Consider the following 19,305-nt stretch of genomic DNA (forward strand, 5'->3'; position numbering starts at 1 on the left):
GTGGAAAAAAAAAGTTTCTTTTTTTATATCCCCACACGATACCATCACTCATACATGAGATAGCGTTTTAGGCATTGTTTTTTATAATATATGAGTCTGCATCCATGTCTCTTTTGTCACATGGATCACCTACGCCGTCTACTAGTGATTGGATTTGTTTAGTTTCTAGCTAACTACATCCGAAAGCATTTCATGCAACCCGAAACGACTGCATCGCCTTTCACTAAACACACAATTAGCCTATCCATATAGCTGATAAACAGATACAAAACGCTCCGAGAAGGTTACTCACACTCAATGGTATCTATCCTCTGACAACAAACATATTCCTGCACATAGCTGCTAAGTTTCTTTCTGAATTCACCACGAGAAAGAGAGAGAGAGAGAGAAAGCGACAAAGGCGATACTGCGATAAGACTTTACCGACTACGATAAGACTTTACCGAGACTACAAATCGTCTCGAAAGAACATGCGAGCACCAAACCAACCATCCTCGGCTCGGTCGTCACTTGTGCACCCATATGGCGTGATGTACGTTTATCGTTTGAAACGCCTGCCTGCTGTTCTTGCTGCCTTCGGCTCCCGCAATGGCCGCAATAGATTCGAACTTGATTATTCGAAATTCAAAATCACCATATTCTTCTGACAACTGTACGGTTCTGACATTTGCGTACAAGACTTCACCTCACCTCAAACGCGTACAAGAAAAAGGTATGCAATGTGGCTACTTAATATTTAAGAGGCTGCTATGCGGCCACAAAGCCATTTAGTATGACAGGTCCAGAAAATCTGCGCCTGCTTAGTCGCCGCTTAGTAGGCGCTTAAACATTAAGCTGCCTCATTGCATATCTTTTGTCCATAGGGAATCTTGTACAACTGTGCCAATGGCTTTTATCAACGCTTCTGCAGCAAAAGTACATAGTAATATGAAAGAAAATGAAACCTATGCATTCAAACGCAATAATATTTGGCCTTTAAATTAAATTGCAGGCGCATGGGGAAAATTACAATAAAATCATAAATTGTCTAAACGGAGGAGTAAAAAAACAGATTGTGATATTGCATACAATATCCCATGAACAACAGGAATCGCTTTTTGGGATTGGAATGAGCTTTAAAGCTAAAAGCCCAAGTGAAAAATTAACCTGCACGCCTTTGTTCGAAGATCCATTTTGATTTGCTCTACGTAAATACTATGAATCGTTGGGATGATCTGATTTGTGTTTTGTTTTTATTGTTTCTTCTACGTGCAGGCTAAAAAGGCTGACCAGAGCAATCAGAGGCATTCAGGACGGAAATTATTCGCGGCACAAACTCAAGCGTGTTTCAATTTAAAATTCAGCTTCAGCACAGCTCGAACGAAGCACGTGTGGTTGTGCAACAAAAGCTTTCGACAACAATAGACATTGGACAAGGGAAACAACTACTACTACTACTCAATACGTTACAGTGCGTTAGGGTGAAGAGAGAACTGAGGAAGGACTCGAGGTGTTGACTGGCCAGCCATAAAATTTGCTCGTATCAACACCAACACCGTTGTTCGCGGCATTTGTCGGTAATTCCCGGTCAGCCCAACTCGTGGTACTCTTGGCAAAGCGCTCTCCAGTTCTTAGCCCTCGCCTCGTAAAAAGGTTCTCCGTCGTGCTGCTCCAAATATCTCCACCAGTGACCATCGACTAGCCGCGCGGTAGGCGGACAGAATAGGGAAAAAAGAAAAACGTATCCTCTCGGGGCTGTACGGCGGTCCGCACCGCATTCAATCCCCGTCCATCCGCCGGCGGTGGCCTTGAGCGCGTTGATTACCGTGTGATCTTTCTATCCTTCCGTGTGCTGTATCCCCAACAGTGTCTCGGTGTTTGTCTCAGTGTGTATGTGTGCCTGTGTGCCTCTGTGTCAACCTCTCCAACATATCATCCAACCAACCAGTGCCGCTAGCGAGCCAGCCAGCCAGCTAGCCAGCCAATCAACCCACCTCTAACAACCAGAACCAATCATCCATCCATTCGCCCATCGGGTCACCATACCTCCTTCGTCTTAGTACCACTGTCTTGTTCTTCTTTCCCTTCTCCGCTTGGTTCTTGGAGCTTGTTCGGTGTATCGGTGGTTGGACGCTCGTAAAGTCAGTCAAATACTGAAATGTAATAACTTTAGCCTATCATTCACCAGTAAAATGTGCCTGTACCATGTTAGCATCTAGTCCGCGCTATCATACCGCCTCAGTTTTCGTCGTAATCCCGGTTTTGTTTTCTCTGTTTTCCGCACCTCGATGTTCGTTATCTTTTCACGCGCTCTCTCTCTCCCTCTCTCTCTACTATCCTCTCACTCTCTTTCTCCTTCACTCACTCTTTCTCTCTCATCTGTTTCAATGTGCGCCTTCCACTCGCTCTCGGTTGGTATCGTGTTACGTGCAGATCCAGGCGCATACTAATTCGTCTCCATTCTAGCGCCATCGTTGTCGTCGTCGTCGTCGTCCTGTCTTGTGTTCGTTTTGGCAAGTGCTGTGACCCTGTAAAACAGTTTCAACCACGAAACCAACTCAAAACCAGAAGCTAGTTCAAGAGTCTTCACCTGCTGCAGTGGAAACCGAGGCAACAGCTAAACTACGGCAGATATTGGCGTGCGTGTGCGATCAGTTTCGTCGCGTGCTCGCCGTACGGTCATCGTGTCTTCTCCTCGAATATATCCAAGGCAATACACAGTAGCAAAGCGCCTGTATTCCCATACGCACACCACCACCAATAAGACCAAACCGACGCACACGCGTGTAACGATCAGAGCATTCATTCGATCTAATCAAGTGATCGGATCGTACGGATAGCGCTCTCCGTCTTCTGGCCAGTCGATAGATATCGAAAGATTATCCTGGGGCTTGGTTGATCACTATACCACCCCCCACTCACACACACACACGCGCGCGTGCACACACACACACACATATTCCTAGGGCTCCCAAGGCAATCATCAACACCACCCACACCGCGAACGGGGTAGTCCTTCTCCCCTTTTAGTTTGGCCAACTTCGTACCCGCGCGTAGTGTATCGATTACCAACCAACCACTACGATGCTTCTGAGTCACAATAAGTAATTGTTGATTTATTAAACCTCTAATTTTGCTTTACCTACTCCATCCTGCTTAGGTGATTTGCCCTAGTATTCCTTAGTTATTCCCTGTATCCAAATTCCGTCTCCCCAGCAACCATCGTCAAATGTGCTTTCAGCTACGAGAACTCCAGGGATTGCTGCAGAACCGGGCCTGCCAGCAGAATTAATGTACTAATAATGCTTCCAAAAACCATTGCAAACCCACCTTTGTCAATTTAAGTTCTTTTATTTGCCTTCATTTCTTCGTAGTGCCATGTTGCTTTGCGGGGGGGGGGGTTTTTTATCTATCCGAATTGGTGTGATTAGCGAATCCATTGGGCGTGTGAGTGGCAGTGCACACCAGAACGAGTCCCCACGGTTGCACACCACGTATCCTCGCATATTCTTTGGTCCGCGAAACCAGATAAACTTGTCGATGCTCTGCAACCTACTCACAGTGTTCTCTCTAGGCCCCATAGCCCCCTCCCCCTCCCCCCTCTATTCATAACCTAAATAACATCGGTGTCAATTAACGACGATTAGCCATCCTATTAACACAGCGCTCCATGCCCATGCAGTCAGTAGCTTGCCTGGCAGTAAGCTAATCGGTTCGCGGTCTTATTTGCTCCATTCGCATCCACAGATTCGGAAGCCTACGGCCGGCGAAGCACCTGAAGGTCGACAAAATGGATGCTCCGGCCACGTCCGACATCGTGATCATCAACGGGAACTCGCATCCAGATCTCGCGAACCTGATTGCCAAGTACGTAACCTGGAACGTGCTGAGTGGCGCTGGGCGCTGGGAAAGCGCTACTCGCCATACTCCTAGCGTTATCGATCAAACGGCGACAGTTGTTTGTTTTTGTTCGGCTCATTTTCAACTTCCCTTTTCTTTTTCTTTTCTTTACAATTTCCGCTCGCTGCTCGTTTCCGTCGCTGTCGCTGTCGCTGTCCGTGCCCGCTGACAGCCGGCTCGGTGTGGCCAACGGTGGTTGCGCCGTCTATCACAAGACAAACCGAGAATCGATGGTCGAGATCGGTGACTCGGTAAGGGGCAAGGACATCTACATCATTCAAACCGGCACAAAGTAAGTGTTGGTAAGTGGGTGCCTCTCCACCACCGGATTCGGTTGCTTTCAAACATACCATATGTTGTATTCTATGTGTGTGTGTGTGAATGTGTGTGTATGTGTGTCATGCAGGGATGTGAACAACAACATCATGGAGCTACTGATCATGGCGTATGCGTGCAAGACCTCGTCGGCCAAGTCGATCGTCGGTGTCATACCGTACCTGCCGTACTCGAAGCAGTGCAAGATGCGCAAACGCGGTTGCATCGTCTCGAAGCTGCTGGCGAAGATGATGTGCACATCCGGACTATCGCACATCATTACGATGGATTTGCACCAGAAGGAGATACAGGGTTTCTTCGACTGTCCGGTCGATAATCTGCGCGCCTCGCCGTTCCTGCTGCAGTACATCCAGGAGAGTATCCCCGACTACCGCAACTCGGTGATTGTAGCCCGCAATCCAGGCTCGGCTAAGAAGGCGACCTCTTACGCGGAGCGGCTAAGGCTTGGCATCGCCGTGATACACGGCGAGCAGAAGGAATCAGAGGCGGACGAGGTGGACGGGCGCAACTCGCCACCAACGCTACCCAAATCGCGCACGATGGATGTGTCGGGCGGCGTGCCGATCCATCCGGCGAAGGAGAAACCACCGATAAATGTGGTCGGCGATGTGGGTGGTCGGATTGCGATCATGGTCGACGACATGATCGACGACGTGCAATCGTTCGTGGCCGCCGCTGAGGTGCTGAAGGACCGGGGCGCGTACAAGATCTACGTCCTGGCAACGCACGGGCTCCTCAGCCAGGATGCACCGCGCCTGATCGAGGACTCGGCAATCGATGTGGTCGTGGTGACAAACACCATCCCTCACGAAATCCAGAAGATGCAGTGTCACAAAATCAAGACGATCGACATCAGTATTCTACTGGCCGAGGCGATCCGGCGCATCCACAACAAGGAATCGATGTCCTATCTCTTCAAAAACGTTACCCTCGAGGACTGAGGTGGCGTGAGCGTGGGAACGCTACAGAATTGTAAACGGGATAGAGGGAGAAAGTCGGTGGACTGCACGCGATACATACTCTCCATAACGTAACGGCTGACGCCAATCCAAGGGTTTTGCTGAATTTGTTGCACATGAGGATGTTAAGAATATCGATAGGGTTGATCTTACTGATGAGGCGGGATTAGGAAGCAAAATCTACTAGTAGATGGCAAACAGTAACAGTATCGTGAGCCGTAGTAGCTATAGTATTCGGAGACATATTCTTTGAGCACCGCACCATGTTTTACATTTACTATATGTTATCATTTCTTAGTGTACCATGCTTTCTTAATTGTTTTTTTTTTAATTTGGCTTTCAAATGCATGCTAGGATAAACGAAACGAAACGGAAACAAATAAGTTAGTTATATCAGTTCCTGCTAAAAAAATCAAAAAAGGCCCAAGATTAAGTATTCTCGTTCATTCTCATTCAAAACCTCGGGATCAGGTGCCGCTAGCCAATGCTCATTTTAGTAACAGTGGCACTCAAATTGTGCTTGGTTGGTTTTAGTTACGGTTCGGAGGCAACCAATCACCCGGCCGTGATGCGCCTGCACCGCGCGATGCGTACGAAAATGTTTGTTTCGCCTACCAAACAACAATATAACAAGGCAGCCAAATAAATGTCTCCTCTCAGCGAATCGGACTTTTCATTCCAAGAATCAGCGTTGTACAAGCAACCTACCACCAACCGCCCCTATTGTTTTCGTCGTTTTGCGTTTCACTAAACGGTTTAGTCATTTCCACAGTTCATTTGGCAACACTATCTGCGATACGATACAGTGAGCGGACCTGTACCGGACCAAAGCAGTGCCGTCCGTCATCGGATTATAAAAAAAATACAAAATAAAGACGGGACCACACCAACAAGACACGCTCACATGAACCTACGATTTGCTTGTTGATGTTGTTTTGTTTTTATATGTATATATATATACGTTCTGATGTGACAGGGAGTTTTGTTTTGTTTAAATGCTAATCGTTTCGTTCCGCGTTCCATTCTGTATTACTGTGTTTTACTTGCTGCGGTTTTTAGCGATCGCTTGCCGCATTGTCTCTTACGCAATATTCTCGTCCGGTTTCTGCTCAACCTTTTGAGCTGTATTGTAAATTAAAAACCAAATTCGTTTATTTATTTGACTTTACTTTTCGTTATGAATTATTTTGTCTGTTTGGTTTGCTAGAGTTTTTTTCTTTTGCATAAAAATGAGATAATAGATCCACATTCTTTCTCAAAGGTCCTATCCAGCTCCTCTCTCTCTCTTTCTCTCTCTCTCCCTCTTTCTTTCTCTCTCTCTCTCTCTCTCTTTTTCTCTCTCTCTCTCTTCCTCCCTATCTCTCTCCCTCCGCGAGGGGGTTTCCGTTCTCGGATTGTGTTCCGGGTTTCTAGGTTTACTATTCTCCTACCGCACCAGCAAGTGCTTCATTCGATTGCATTCCAGGTTTGCAAATCCATGTTTTGTTTCTTATTCCTTGTTTTGGTTCGTCCATTTTCTTTTTCAGTGTGTTTCGAAGCTTGCACCTACCTGTTCGCATGCCCATGTTTGAGGTGTTTCTTTTTTCCTTAAGTTAGTTTCTTCAAATTTGTGTTTGTTTGTTTGGGTTGCCATCGGACACGGGGCGGACCTTACATCGCACACATAACAGCCGCCAGCCGGAGATCGGCCTCCTCGGCCATTCGTATCGTTATCATAGCCTGGTTGTTGTACTGCCCGCTCGAAACCAGCCGCACCGAGGTGGTACCGCACAGGATGCTCTGGTCCAGGTCCATCCGGCCGCCACTGCGGCCGCAGATCGTGCTCGCCTTTATCATCTGATGCGGATCCAGCCCGGTCGAACCACCGACCTCCAGCTTATCGTCGGATCGTACGCGTTCACACTAGTACGGGAGACACGATGGGTCGAAGACAGTTGAAAGAAACTTAAGTCGCTCGTGGGGGGCTACCTGCTCCAGCGGCTATCTAACCGAGCATACTTACATAATGGACGTTCTTGTCGACCGGACCTACTTCCAAAGCAATCACTGACACGACGGCTGGAAATAGGGCCGTCAGCGTACAGTTCTTTGGTTGTCCATAGTTGCGCAGCATATAGTACGGGGCTAGCCCCTCAGCCATGATGTGGCATGCTGCAAAACAAGGAAACCCAAAAACGAATTATAAGACGGCAAAGAGAATCATGATGGAGATATAAAAAAAGTGATAACGAAGAAGTAGCAAGAGAAATGATTAATGAAGGTGTTTTGAAATTTGAAATGAAAGAGAATACGTAGAAGAAGAAAAAGAAGAAGAAGAAGAAGAAGTAAAATAATAAAGAAAAAGTGAAGAAGAACTCGTAAAAGAAGAACAACAAATGCACAGTTCCCCCCCCCCCCCCACAGAAAGGGTAAGAAGGCGGTGCAGCGGTGCGAACGTACGCTTGGAGTTGTGCAGGAAGCGGGCCGAAATGACGAAGGAACCCCGTACCGGGATGCGGTACTGGACGAGGGCACAGTTCTGGCTCGAGCGAAACACCCACACCTTCGCGGGTGTCACCGCCTTGGTGGACCACTGGGGTGGTGCCTGCTCGCTGCAGAACTCCTGTACGCGCCGCTCCAACCGCTGCTCGTGGTCCTGCTCGCCCGGGAAGTACTGGCCGTTCAGCTCCCAGCCATCGACGAACGCCATCAGGCCACCGGTGCGACATTCGACGTTCACCTGTTTCATCGTTATTTCGATTATCTGGTCCGGATCGGCGACGAAGTAGACACCGCAGACGGTAGCCGCCGGACCACCACCACCACCACCACCATTGGCCACCAGTGGCTCGCCGCCACTCCCGTCACCAGCCAGCATCGTGTCGCTCTCCATCTCGATCAGCCCGGACCAGCTCTCGCCCAGACCTCTGCCTCCCCCCGTGCCCTTCCAGCTCGAGGTCGATCGCGTCGGTGGCAGCTTGATGAAGGAGAACTCACCCTCCTCCGAGGTGACGTGCATACACTCTGCTCCCGACAATCCCCAGCGGAGGAAGAAAGTAAGATAGAAACGTAGAGCAGAGAAGCGAGAGAGAGAAAGAATCTAATGTAACGAGCAGAAAGAAAACTCTACTGCAACACCCAGCAACAGCAGCAGAAGCCACAACATCCTCTTGAGATGTAACTGTCAATGGCAGCTGGGCCGTCACTCCCGTTGTCGTCGTCACGTCACAGCGCTCTCCGAATTCCGAAATCACGGGGCCTCTCCTTTGAGGTTATGGTGGCGACTTCCCTTACTTCCAGTCCAGCGCTTCGAGCAGAGCTTCTCGATATAGCCGTCCTCTTCATCACTCACCGCCAGCGAATGTGTGCCGGTGACATGGTAAGCCTCCTCACCGAAGACAGCAAAACCATAACCTCAACCTCGGCTCGGGGCTTCAGCTTCCTCCTAGTCTCGACGACGACTACGACTCTCTCTTGGAGCACTACTTCACTTCCCCGTTACAGCATTCGCAGTAGCGGTTTTATCGGCAGCCCCTTGTGTCCTTTTGCCTCTGCCTCTGCCAGGGCCGCACCGGGCTGGTCCTACTTACCCGTTATAAGATGAACGTTGCCGAGCGTCGTCGCTTCCTGTTTCACCTCGTACGATCGCCGGACCGGATTCCAGGCCTGCAAAGAATCGCAAGCAAACAAACACACACACGCGCGTGACGTATGTGTATAGTCGAAGCTGGATGGCGGTGAATGGCGGTGTGGCGGTGCATGGCAGTGCTTCTGCACCGCACAGTAATCGGAGTGGGCGCCCATATGGTGCCTTCCTCCTGCGAAGCGATATCCTCAGTCTTAAGGGGGGAAACGAGAGGGCTAAGGGCGGGGGGGGAGAGTCTAAAGTTTATTCGGGCCAAAAATAAGACTCCATTTTGAGAGCATGTTTTGAAAGAGATGGAAACCGTTTTTTTTTCTTGTAGAATACTAAATGCAATTTTTTGCCATTTTTTTGCAGAATGGAATAAACTAGTTCTATTAGAGTACAACGCTTTTCGCAAAATTTGAACGCATTGTGATAAAACATATACTTAAAAAGAAAATTATTCCAATTTCCCAGCATTTATTGCAGTATTTTGAAATGGAAAAAAACAGATTTTTCCGATATTGCTTATAGAAACCAATTTTACAGATTAATTTCTAAAAATATCATCAAAGTTTATATAACCAGCTGCATGATTCAACGTTATCCTGTAATGCATAACAATAGTACTTTCGATGCTGCTATGGAGACATACTTTCAAAACATTGGGGCTTTGGGCCGACCGCTTTGATGTTTTTGTACCCGAGAGGATGCACTGACCCCCTGTATTATTGTTAGTTCTTGTTTTTCTTCGATTGATCCTAATGTTTTTCCCCAAATTTCATTAAAGATACTTCGTTTCAAACCATTAAAATAATATAAACCTTAATGCTCCCAAGTTAAGCCCAACCAATTAAACCTAGCGCCTTGTTGTCCAGCACCCAGCATCATTCGTATTCCTCCGTTCAACCAACCAACCAACCAGCGAGCCGTTAAAATGGCAAAACGGAAGCGTGCAAGCGCGTGGTCCGCGGCTAATCGCAGGCGTGTTTTACGGCGGCAGAACCCTGACCACTCGCGCCAACGGTTCAATGCAAAGGCAATTATTTTTAGGGAGCGCTTGCCCCGTGGGCTAATTAATTCGTTTCAAAGCACCTACACCCCGGGTACGTGAAGCCTGCCACCATTGTAACAACAACGAAGAAAAACGAACAAAAAAAAACACAAGAGGAACATGGTCGAAACAGTTGAATGAAAAGCAAACGGTGGAAATATCCAAAGGGTCAACCGTGCCGCAGGGGGGGGGGGGGGGAAGTTGGAGGAAGTTTGGGTGCGACCCAACGATGAGAATTGTGGTGTTGTGGTAGGGAGGGGGGAATGCCCGATGGGTCAGTGGGTGCACTGGTTGGTATCACTAAATAGGAAAACTTTTTTCATTACCACCCCCAAGCTAACCATCAGCGCCGCAGCAAACGTCGCCAAACGTGGAAGGTCCAGGAAGGTGAGCCTTCCACCCACCCCCTCCCCTTTGGGCTCGAACTTGACTTCGAGCTTCGCGCACGTTTCGTGTGCGGTAACACTACTACTGATGCCTCTACACTCTACGCCAAGCGAAATGAGTCGGAAATTATATCGCGAAAAAGTTGAGCAAGCCATGCGAGAGGGGCAGGAGTCAGGGCAGCGGACACCCGGAGGGAACCGGAACGGTACAACGGCTTTGATCCCGCTTTGGTCCCGCTCCTAGCACGGTCGAACAAAAGTTTCGTACATCCGTCCCCCCGCCATTCCACGTAATTGGAGCTATAGTGGCACAATGCGGTGTATATGGTTCGAACGAGCGCGCCATTTTGAGTGGAATGTGAGCCCTCGTACCAGAGCAATGCTGCAAGCATACGCACACATACGAGCTACAGCAGATATCTAGTGCGAAGAACCGTCAGCCAATGGGAAGCAGCTCCTTTAGTGGCCTCCATCCAACCCACGACCCTCAGGACCTAGCGCGCAATTTGGAGCAACAAGAGGAACCTAATTAGATGCGCTAATGCGGCTCACGTACCGACCGAGGGTGTTTGGGGCCGGGACAATTGTCCCAGGGTATTGCATTAAAACTGTACTGGTGCAGGTGATAGGATGCCACAACGACAAAAAAAACAGCTCGTAGCTTGCAAAGCTGTAGTAGCAACAGGCAGCGTATGTTAAAACCAACACAATACGCCAATCCAAATTAGATGGCATACGTTTTTATTTTTTCTTTTGGTTTCCTGTATAAATTGCGGGTGTTGCTGGGGCACTGGGCAACTCGGATACTTCAGCAAACAGGAGCAAATCGAATTTTCTCATTCAGGAAATGTTCAACAAACCGAAGCTCTAGAGCTCTCAGAGAAGGCGTAGGGGCGAAGTTTCGCGCCACGGAGTGTCTGCTGTGCAAACACACTACCGCCCGTTGAACTTCCATTTTGAAAGCAGCTTTGTACTTTGAAGTTGGCACTTGGACAGTTGGTGAGCGACAGCTTGTAGGTGTTGGCGAATAGGGAAAACACGGTTATAATAACACAGGGCAGGTTATGGCAGAGGACGTGGAATAGCCATCGATGCAAAAAGTAACTAGCTCAAGCATTCCTAACTTTACGGGTCCTGGAACCTGGAACCGGGGATGAACCCGAGAACAGTCGCCCCAATCGCCCCAATCGCCCTAATCCTCCCATCTATTTGAAGGGCTCAGAGTACCGAGTTCAGAGAAGAACAATGTCGCTTATGTAGTACCTACCTTCGCCTGGAAACACAGTATCAGCACTTGGAAAAACAAAACCGTTACACCACGCATGGCCATGGTGCGGGGAGGGCGGAGAAGGGCGGAAAGGGCGTGAGAGGTATCGGGTTAACACGAGCACACAGGTCGCGATCTCGCGTCGTTGTTGCTGCTCTTGGTGGCTGGTAACATAGTAAAAAGATCATCAGAGGTAAGACACAGAGAGAGAGAAAGAGAGAGAAGAGAGAGAGAGAGAGAGAGAGAGAGAGAGAGAGAGAGAGAGAGAAAGAAAGAGACAGGTACAAGGATACTGCGGCCTTTTAGCAAAAAGGGCTATAAGCAGATGCACCATCTACTGGTGCCAAGGCTGCTGCAAACATTACATCTTTTCCACTTGATACTGATTAGGCTGATTGGGGGGGAAGGAAATGCACTACTACAGCAGCACGAGCACGAGCCAAGCCATCAGGCTCGGCCATCGCCTCGAAAGCACGCGGGCTAACGGAATTTCCAATTGCCTAGCGAGTATGCGACTTGAAAGGGTGGGTAAAGGAGGCGATCTCCTAATGATAACATTCCCCATCCCTCAGTGCAGCAGCAGCAGTTTGCAGCAGGCAGGCCAAGGCCAACCGAAAGGAAGTTTCCGCAAACTGATTTGCCGCCAATCAGCAAATGCAGCACCTTACAAGCCAAGAGTTGACTCTGGCGGTTTTTTTTCTTTATTTTTTATATTCTCCACCATTTCTGCAGAGCGTTCGTTAACGCCAACAACAAACCAACGACTGTCTGTGGTGTCCGGGATAATGCGATTACACTGCACACTTCCTGCGATGATGGTGGCGATGCCATGCACGGAAGTAGCCTGGCTTCTACTACTTCTACTACTATTACTACTAGTACCGCTACCACTACTCCGGGCTGGCAAGGCCGGAAGCCCACCCCTAAGTAGTATTAAGGGACGGCGATCCACTTGGCAATGTAAATTGCCGGCAATATCCAGCTGCCATGCTGTTGCACAATAAGGGCCACTGAATCGGCAAGGGATGATGGGGTTGTAACCACAAACAGCAATAGAGCAGCTGCTGCTGGTGCTGCTGCTGCTGCTGTTGGTGGTGGTGATCCTGTGCTTTTAAAAAGCACGACCACCACACGAGACGGTTTTCGGTTGATAGTTGTGCTGCGTTGTTTCAATGCCGATGCCGAATATCCTTGCGCTTGAACTACACCGAACAGCACACACACACACACACACACATACACATGCACGCACACCGCACGGTAGTGTTGTCACGTTACGCCTGCTTTCGCCGATTTCCGTGGACCGTGCTAGTGCCTAGTACCTAGAGGCTAGGGCTAGGCTAGTCCAGTCGAACGGTAAGTGCAACGACGAATGCGGTCCTCCGGTGGCGGTTGGGCCCATTTTAAAGGAGATCACCACCCCCACATGCCCCGTAACAACTCTCCCCCTGTACCCTTGCCTCGCCCTGCCGAAAGCGCAAAGCATCATCGCATCTCGGATCTGCGTTGAGCGGTGCCCGTTCTCCCACACCCCGCCCTCAGTCCCATGGGAGAGGAACAGGAAGCAGGAGTTACACGAATACGCGTGATCGGCGAAACTCGTTGTTTCGGATTGAGGCTCGTTCGCTCGCTCGCTCGCACTCGCACTTCACATTCGTGCCTCACTCACGCTGCCACGTGCAAACGTTTTGCGGTGGTGTTTTTTTTTTTTTTGGTTTGTGGCACAAACTTCTTCTCTGAGGAGAGTTGCGTTCGGGTGCGTTCGTTCGGGCGAGGTGATTGGTGTTGTGTATGCGGTTCGCGAGGCGATCCTTTCGCGCGCTCTCTTACCAAAGCAGCGTGTGTCGTCACATCACAGCGCGGCCATTTCTTTCCATTTACCTTGATGTTTCTTTCTCTTTTTGTCTGTTGACTTTTACCGGATGCTTCTCGGGATAATCACACAAACACAAACACACACACACACACGCACGCACGCACGCACACAAACACACTCACAGAGCGGTGCATGGGAAGGAAACACACCGGTTCACTACGCAATGTTCTGACACTCCGCAATCTTCGGGGGGCCCACTCCCCTCTGGACAAAGTCAGGACACTCGCGGTGCCGAACTCGCGGTGCCCAACAGTTCCAAGACAGACAATAAGGTGCGACTAGACCACAAACTGCAGCAATAAGGCATTAAGTGGGGTTAGGGAACCACTTCAGACCCTCTTCAAAGGCACTTGTAGCTCTATCGTTTAGCACTTTAGCAAACCCCCTCCTCCCCCCCCCCCTCCCCCTTCGCCATAGACGTTCAATTAAATCCATCATACTCGCAGTTCGTCCATATACCTTCCTTATTAGAATCAACTGTAGACCCTTTTTGGAGCAAACGGAACAAAACAAACGGAATCAGCTAAACAACTCTCTCTCTCTCTCTCTCTCTCTCTCTCTGGATGACGGGGCCCCACAAACAGCTCCTCCCAGCCAGCAAGCTTGCCAGCCGCCAAAACGAAATCGGATTGGGTGAAATGACGGCGTGACCGGTGACTGGTTCCGGTGTATTTTCGCGCACTTCGGCGCGCCATGTTTTGCGGTCTTTGCGTACTTCAGGGGAGGAAGCATGACGAGAGAGAGAGAGAGAGAGAGAGTGTGTGTGAGAGAGGGGGGGGGGGGTGTCCCTATCGAAAAACCATTAGCGCACACACACAACGGGGCAGCACGCAGCCCTTCAAAAACCAATGTCATGTTCAACTATATTTAGCTTTAACGACAGGACATTTGGTTTTTTTTTTTGGGGTAATAAATATCGGGGGGAGGAGAGAATCTTCCATTAGTGCATTGTTAATTGACGCAGTGTGTGTGTGTGTGTCGGAATGTGTATGTGTTTACGCTGTACTGCACAGACTGCGAGCGCTTCGGCTTCCGCTACTCCCTTTAGGTCCCTAGGGTGTGGTAGCGCCAGCATGGCGCGGTCCTTCACCGTAAACCTCCGCACGATCGTACAGCAGTGGACCGCCGGGCCCGAAGTGTGGATGAGGGCCGCCGCCGCCGCCAGGATGGTGATGTGGTGATGGGTAGTGGTCCACTGCATGGTACAGCCCATAGTGCACCCCGGTCGAAGCCACCTGTAAGCCCAGGAACACACGCGGGGCGGTGGGTGGGTAGGATAGAGGAAACATAGCATGAGCATATCAAATATCAAATCGTGCCAGACCAGCCGGCACGCAATGCACGCACCAGTGTCGCTTACTTACACGCTGCGCCTAGCTTACCCGTTTAAGACCGTTAATGGAGGCTAGCAGCAGGGCCAGCTTCGCCATCAGGAACGCTTTGCCGCTGAGGGCGGTCAGAAACTGGAAGGCGATCGGTACGATGAACATACCGAACACCGTCACGCCGAAGATCATCATCGGTATCATCTGCTGCCGGCGTCTGTTCCGTCCTGCAGGAGAAGGAAAGGGGTGGGAGGAAGATTATAAGATTAAGAGGTCGTTCGGGTGCGCGGAGCAACCTTCTGCTGCTGGTTTACCTTCGACGGGCTGCTGCTGCTGCTGCTGCTGCTCGATGGTGAAGGGCTTTCCGGTGAAGCGGACGGTGAGGAGCTGCATTTCGTCTGCTGGCGATTGGGGCCGGTTGCCGTCGTCCGCATTATTCCCTAGGTTGATCTCCAGTAGGTGGGTTCGAAGAATGCGCCGCAGTGCATCCAGGACCGTGGCACTCCATGCACCGGTACGATGCAGCTTCCCGTCGCCATCGACGTCCTCCAGATCGTTCCGTACGGTTCGGCCGCTGGAAATGGAATCGAAAAGTAGTGGTTAGTAGCGTCGATCCGTTGCCGTTGGTTTTCTTACCCTTCGTTCTTCTACACCTTCAAAAGACTTACTTGAATGAAGCCGCTGGTGGAAGACCGTTGGGGGCATCGGTTCGCACCAGATTGATGCCACGGAGCAGCATGATGCGTTCGCTTCTCGCCAGCTGTTCCACCATCGTCAGTGTTTCGTTGCGTAAACACTCCCACCGGGATCCGTTGCGGCTGAGACAGGTGCCTAGCAGATCGTTCGTCTCCAGGGCTAGCGTGTGCACCAGGGAACCGGTCACCGTTGTCTGGTTGGATGGTTGGCTGATGAGCGCGAACGGTACCGTTATCAGTAGCAACGCTACCGGGTGCCGCCACCACCAACACCGGGTGTCCTTACGAACGATCGTGCGAGGCATGATATATCGCTCGAGATGGTTGAACGATGGACCAGTGTTGCGCTACGTATGCCTACGCCACGATTTGTGTCGTATCGGCACCTTTGGCTTTACGTTTTATACCCATCCAGCGAAGAATGGATTCGATTCCAGATCGATCCCATCACAACACGATTCCCATCCAGGCCATTGGAACTGGAGCTGTTTTTCTTCTTCTTTAATCGTTAGCCAGCAATGTAGCGATGCAATGCAGCCTATATTTTGTTGATCCAGATCGGTCACCATATCGCTGCAACTAGCAGGGCAGACGGTAATTGATGGCCTCACCGGACATGGATCACTGCGCACATATGCACCAAATGGTGACATCCATGGGCTGGAGGGGAGGGGGACACTTCGTCGTGTTATCGTGTATGATCTGTGCGTCCCGAGACGAGCTTAGTTGCCGGTTACGCTACGACAGCTAGCGATCGCCTCCAACCCCAGCGAGCGTTTCAATCGTAGAAGCGCGCCCAGTCGTATTCAAAGTGGCCAGCGGTTACCAGTCTGCAGTCGGCTACTGTTTTTGATTTCTCCTCGATCAACTTCTGCTGAACAGAATCTCAAACCAGCTCAACCTTGAACCTCGGACAATCCAAATCGCTCTATCAACGATCGGCTCTACGCTCCCCCAATCGGTAGCCTCCGGCGTTCATCGACGAGTCTTTGAACCAGAGATTCTACGCAGCAGATTCTACGCGTCAGCCAGAAGCTGGAGTGCGAGTGAGAGTTTTTATTGATTTCCTTTTATATTTCCACTATTATTTTCGTATTTTAGTTTTTGGTTGCTCCAAAACGCTCCAATTCCATTGCATGCACATTCAACAGTTCATTTTAATTCCGTGAGTTGATTTATCTACTTATCGGGCTGCGGGTTTGTTGTTGTTCTTTTTTTTTATTATTATTACTCTTTCGTTTGATGAGGTGATTTCGGTTGTCCCGTTAGTTTCCAGTTCAGGTGCACTTGCTTATTTGTTATTACTCTTGTGTTTGCGCTTGCTTCGCTGTTTATCCTCTGTTGCGTCTCATTTGATGCATATTTTATACTTCTTCATGTTTGCTAGTCCACTAATGCTGTTGCTGCTGCTGCTATTGCTACATTACGCAACTCTCGTAACCTGGGTTTTCCTTTTTTCCCTGATCGCAACATACTGAACTACAGTTCTAATCCATTCTTTCTTAACTCCCCTTTTCCTACCCTCTCCCTTCCCCCTCCCCTTCCCTCCTACTTTCCCCAGTGGCCCTGCGGGCCTTTTTTTTGGAACTGTTACAATTCTTTTTGAGGCACGTAAGTCGGGGGAATTAAATTGTCCCGAATAAAATGAAAAAGGAAAACAAAGAAATGTGAAAATCTAAAGAAATGCAAATCATCGGCACTAAGCTCATGTGTTTGCGATCGTGTTTCTCCCATTGGCAACCACACATAACTAATGCTTGAGCTCTAATATGCAGCTCTCTTGTGTTTGTCTGACAGCGCCGTAAAGTGACGTGTGAGCAGTAGAAACGCCATTAAATTTGTATTTGTTGCTTGTGTCGGCTAGGTATAAATGGTGATGAGGATGCTGTGGGACAATATAGCGGTATTCTCCGCTACTCCTGCTGCTGCTGCTGCCATTAATAACCTAAAATGCCCTGTCCAATGATGTCCAACAGAGCGATTCCGGTTTAAGGATAGGTGGACGATCTGGCTGTGTGGTTGGTCGGCATCCCGGCCCAGCAAACCGGGAAACACAGGTTAGGATGGAGTCGGATCAATTTTATCAGGATACCTGGCGTCTTGCGGCGAGCGTGCTTGTGAAGCGAGGCAGACTGAGGCCAAACTTGGTCTCGATACCGTTTAACATGGGCAGTGCTGCCTGATATCCGCCAATGTGATCTGGATTAACGCGCTCGATGCTAGCCTTTGCTGTGGCAAGTTCCGATCCGGCTGGTCGGGATCCACCGAAATCGACGTACAACATACGTTGTAGAAGTTCGTACGTAACGAGCGTTACACCGAATTGTGGTGAAGAACGAAACACTCGTGCTGCAAGAGAATGATGAACATGCTTTTAGCAAACAAAATTCTACAATGCTTACCGCACCCCTTTCTTCCAACTTACCGACGGTGCCTTTCCAAAACGCACGCGGCCCTTCCTCGGCCATGATCTTTCGTGCCGCATCCATCACACCAGTGTAGGTGGTTTGGCCGGTGCGAGCTACCACCTGAAGCCGTGTCTTAATCACGTCCGCTGGTGTCACGAGTGAGGCAGCCGGAATGCCCGCAATTGCACCGGCCGCGAGTAGCGTCAGCGGGTGGTTGTAGCCTTCGTCGTCAGCGAACGCTGCCTTGGTGTGGGCGTACATCGGGAAGTAGATGGCCGAGAACGGTACGTCGCGTAGCAGGCAGGCGCGGGCACCTTTGTACAGCCCGAAAAGGCCAAGCTCACGTACTACGCTCAGTGCGCGCACCTTCGCCCCGCCTGCAATCTCTCCGGCAACTTGCAGTCGGATTTTTACAATTTCCAGAGGATTAGTGAAAATTACTTGAGACCCACCGGCCTGTCAACAGCGAGGGAGAGGGAGGAAAGACCAAACAAGCGTATTAGTGTGATGTGTTCAGTTATCGAAAACCTAAAATGTCGGCTGGATTGGTTCAGTTGTGTTTGGCACTGTGTCAAGCGGCTGTACTGGGTGCACTATACCGATCTGGAGTTATCAAATAAACACTTACACAGCCTCCGGCCAGCACCTCGGCCCACGTCGGTATGTTGCCCTGCTTGTCGGTCAGCTTATCGCGCACTAAATCATTCACAGTCAGTTTGATAGCCTTTTCCGGAGCGACTCCCATAAGCTGTGGCACAAGACCACGGTACAGCCCTAGCATTCCTTCATGCCTTATTACCTGGTAACAAGAAAAGCGACCGCGTTAGGTCGATCATATTGCCAAAATTACGCTTTTAATGTCTCACCTTTTTACAACAATCCCACGAATTACGATAAGCGACCTCACCAATGAAGGAACCGGTCCGTTGGTTCTGCATTCTAGTTTTGACCAAATCGATCGGATAGACAGCCGTAGCGCCAACGGCTAAACGAAATAATAAACGAACAAAAAAGTATAAAAAAAGTGCGGTCTAGTGCGATCGTTAGCGCTTTCGTTATAATTTATTACTTACCACCGGCTACCGAGCCAAGCGTGAAGCGGTACGTGCTCTCCAGCATCTGGATCATGAAGGATCTGTCGGCCGGTGACTCAACGGCCCGGATTTCTGCCAATCGGTGCGTAATGTTTCTAATATAGTGCTCCGGCGCGATATTGCTCAGATCGGTGTATACGATACGCCTGCAAAATGCACCGATCACAGGCGAATTGCAAAAGGGAAAAGGGTACATGTAGTGAACATTGGAGAACCAGCGGATAGTACCTTAGGAATCTAAGCGGGAGCTTTGCGAGCTGCAGAATAAAGGAATTTCCAACGAAACTACTCACTTTGCTAACAAGGCAGGCAAAGTATGGAACACATAACATTTACAAGCAGGGCGCCTTACAACTAATGTTGTTAATGAATGATTTTGGAAAACACAAGATTGAAGAAAAAGGAAACCGTTGTGGGACCAA

At 49.6% G+C, this 19,305-nt stretch overlaps 4 protein-coding genes across 15 annotated transcripts in view; 1 reads left to right on the forward strand and 3 right to left on the reverse strand.

Moving 5' to 3' along the window:
* The first annotated feature begins 1,443 nt into the window (after positions 1-1,443).
* On the forward strand, positions 1,444-6,124 carry LOC125948342 (phosphoribosyl pyrophosphate synthase-associated protein 2). 10 transcript variants are annotated; one of them, XM_049674504.1, is made up of 5 exons: positions 1,451-1,869; positions 2,446-3,083; positions 3,727-3,846; positions 4,052-4,171; positions 4,286-6,124. In XM_049674504.1, exons 2-5 carry the CDS (start codon positions 3,064-3,066, stop codon positions 5,154-5,156), a joined length of 1,131 nt encoding a protein of 376 aa, XP_049530461.1. In that variant the 5' UTR covers positions 1,451-1,869; positions 2,446-3,063; the 3' UTR covers positions 5,157-6,124. The 10 variants fall into 10 exon arrangements, with proteins under 10 accessions (XP_049531062.1, XP_049530461.1, XP_049530370.1 ...); XM_049674413.1 differs by having other exon boundaries at positions 1,451-1,688; XM_049674595.1 differs by having other exon boundaries at positions 1,451-1,632.
* A 17-nt stretch (positions 6,125-6,141) lies between these two features.
* LOC125948791 (corticotropin-releasing factor-binding protein) lies at positions 6,142-12,877 on the reverse strand. 3 transcript variants are annotated; one of them, XM_049675329.1, is made up of 6 exons: positions 12,764-12,877; positions 11,486-11,649; positions 8,744-8,819; positions 7,614-8,177; positions 7,177-7,325; positions 6,142-7,076 (listed from the first exon to the last, which is right to left on the reverse strand). In XM_049675329.1, the coding sequence occupies exons 2-6, from the start codon at positions 11,546-11,548 to the stop codon at positions 6,825-6,827; spliced, it is 1,104 nt and encodes a 367-aa protein (XP_049531286.1). In that variant the 5' UTR covers positions 11,549-11,649; positions 12,764-12,877; the 3' UTR covers positions 6,142-6,824. The 3 variants fall into 3 exon arrangements, with proteins under 3 accessions (XP_049531286.1, XP_049531374.1, XP_049531196.1); XM_049675417.1 differs by having other exon boundaries at positions 12,740-12,877; XM_049675239.1 differs by having other exon boundaries at positions 12,726-12,877.
* A 1,411-nt stretch (positions 12,878-14,288) lies between these two features.
* LOC125948940 (uncharacterized) lies at positions 14,289-16,312 on the reverse strand. The gene is made up of 4 exons (XM_049675538.1): positions 15,355-16,312; positions 15,001-15,260; positions 14,744-14,913; positions 14,289-14,596 (listed from the first exon to the last, which is right to left on the reverse strand). The coding sequence occupies exons 1-4, from the start codon at positions 15,684-15,686 to the stop codon at positions 14,414-14,416; spliced, it is 945 nt and encodes a 314-aa protein (XP_049531495.1). The 5' UTR covers positions 15,687-16,312; the 3' UTR covers positions 14,289-14,413.
* Positions 16,313-16,417: 105 nt separating this feature from the next.
* Positions 16,418-19,305, reverse strand: part of LOC125959801 (calcium-binding mitochondrial carrier protein Aralar1) — an 8,631-nt gene continuing 5,743 nt past the window's right edge. The window contains exons 5-9 of the mRNA XM_049692784.1: positions 18,863-19,029; positions 18,656-18,774; positions 18,418-18,588; positions 17,807-18,245; positions 16,418-17,730 (exon numbers count right to left, since the gene is read on the reverse strand). Of these exons, the coding sequence (XP_049548741.1) occupies positions 17,465-17,730; positions 17,807-18,245; positions 18,418-18,588; positions 18,656-18,774; positions 18,863-19,029 (1,162 nt within the window). The 3' untranslated portion in view covers positions 16,418-17,464. The remainder of the gene's footprint in view (positions 17,731-17,806; positions 18,246-18,417; positions 18,589-18,655; positions 18,775-18,862; positions 19,030-19,305) is intronic.

The sequence above is a fragment of the Anopheles darlingi genome, chromosome X (genome assembly GCF_943734745.1).
Source record: "Anopheles darlingi chromosome X, idAnoDarlMG_H_01, whole genome shotgun sequence".
Lineage (NCBI taxonomy): Eukaryota > Metazoa > Arthropoda > Insecta > Diptera > Culicidae > Anopheles > Anopheles darlingi.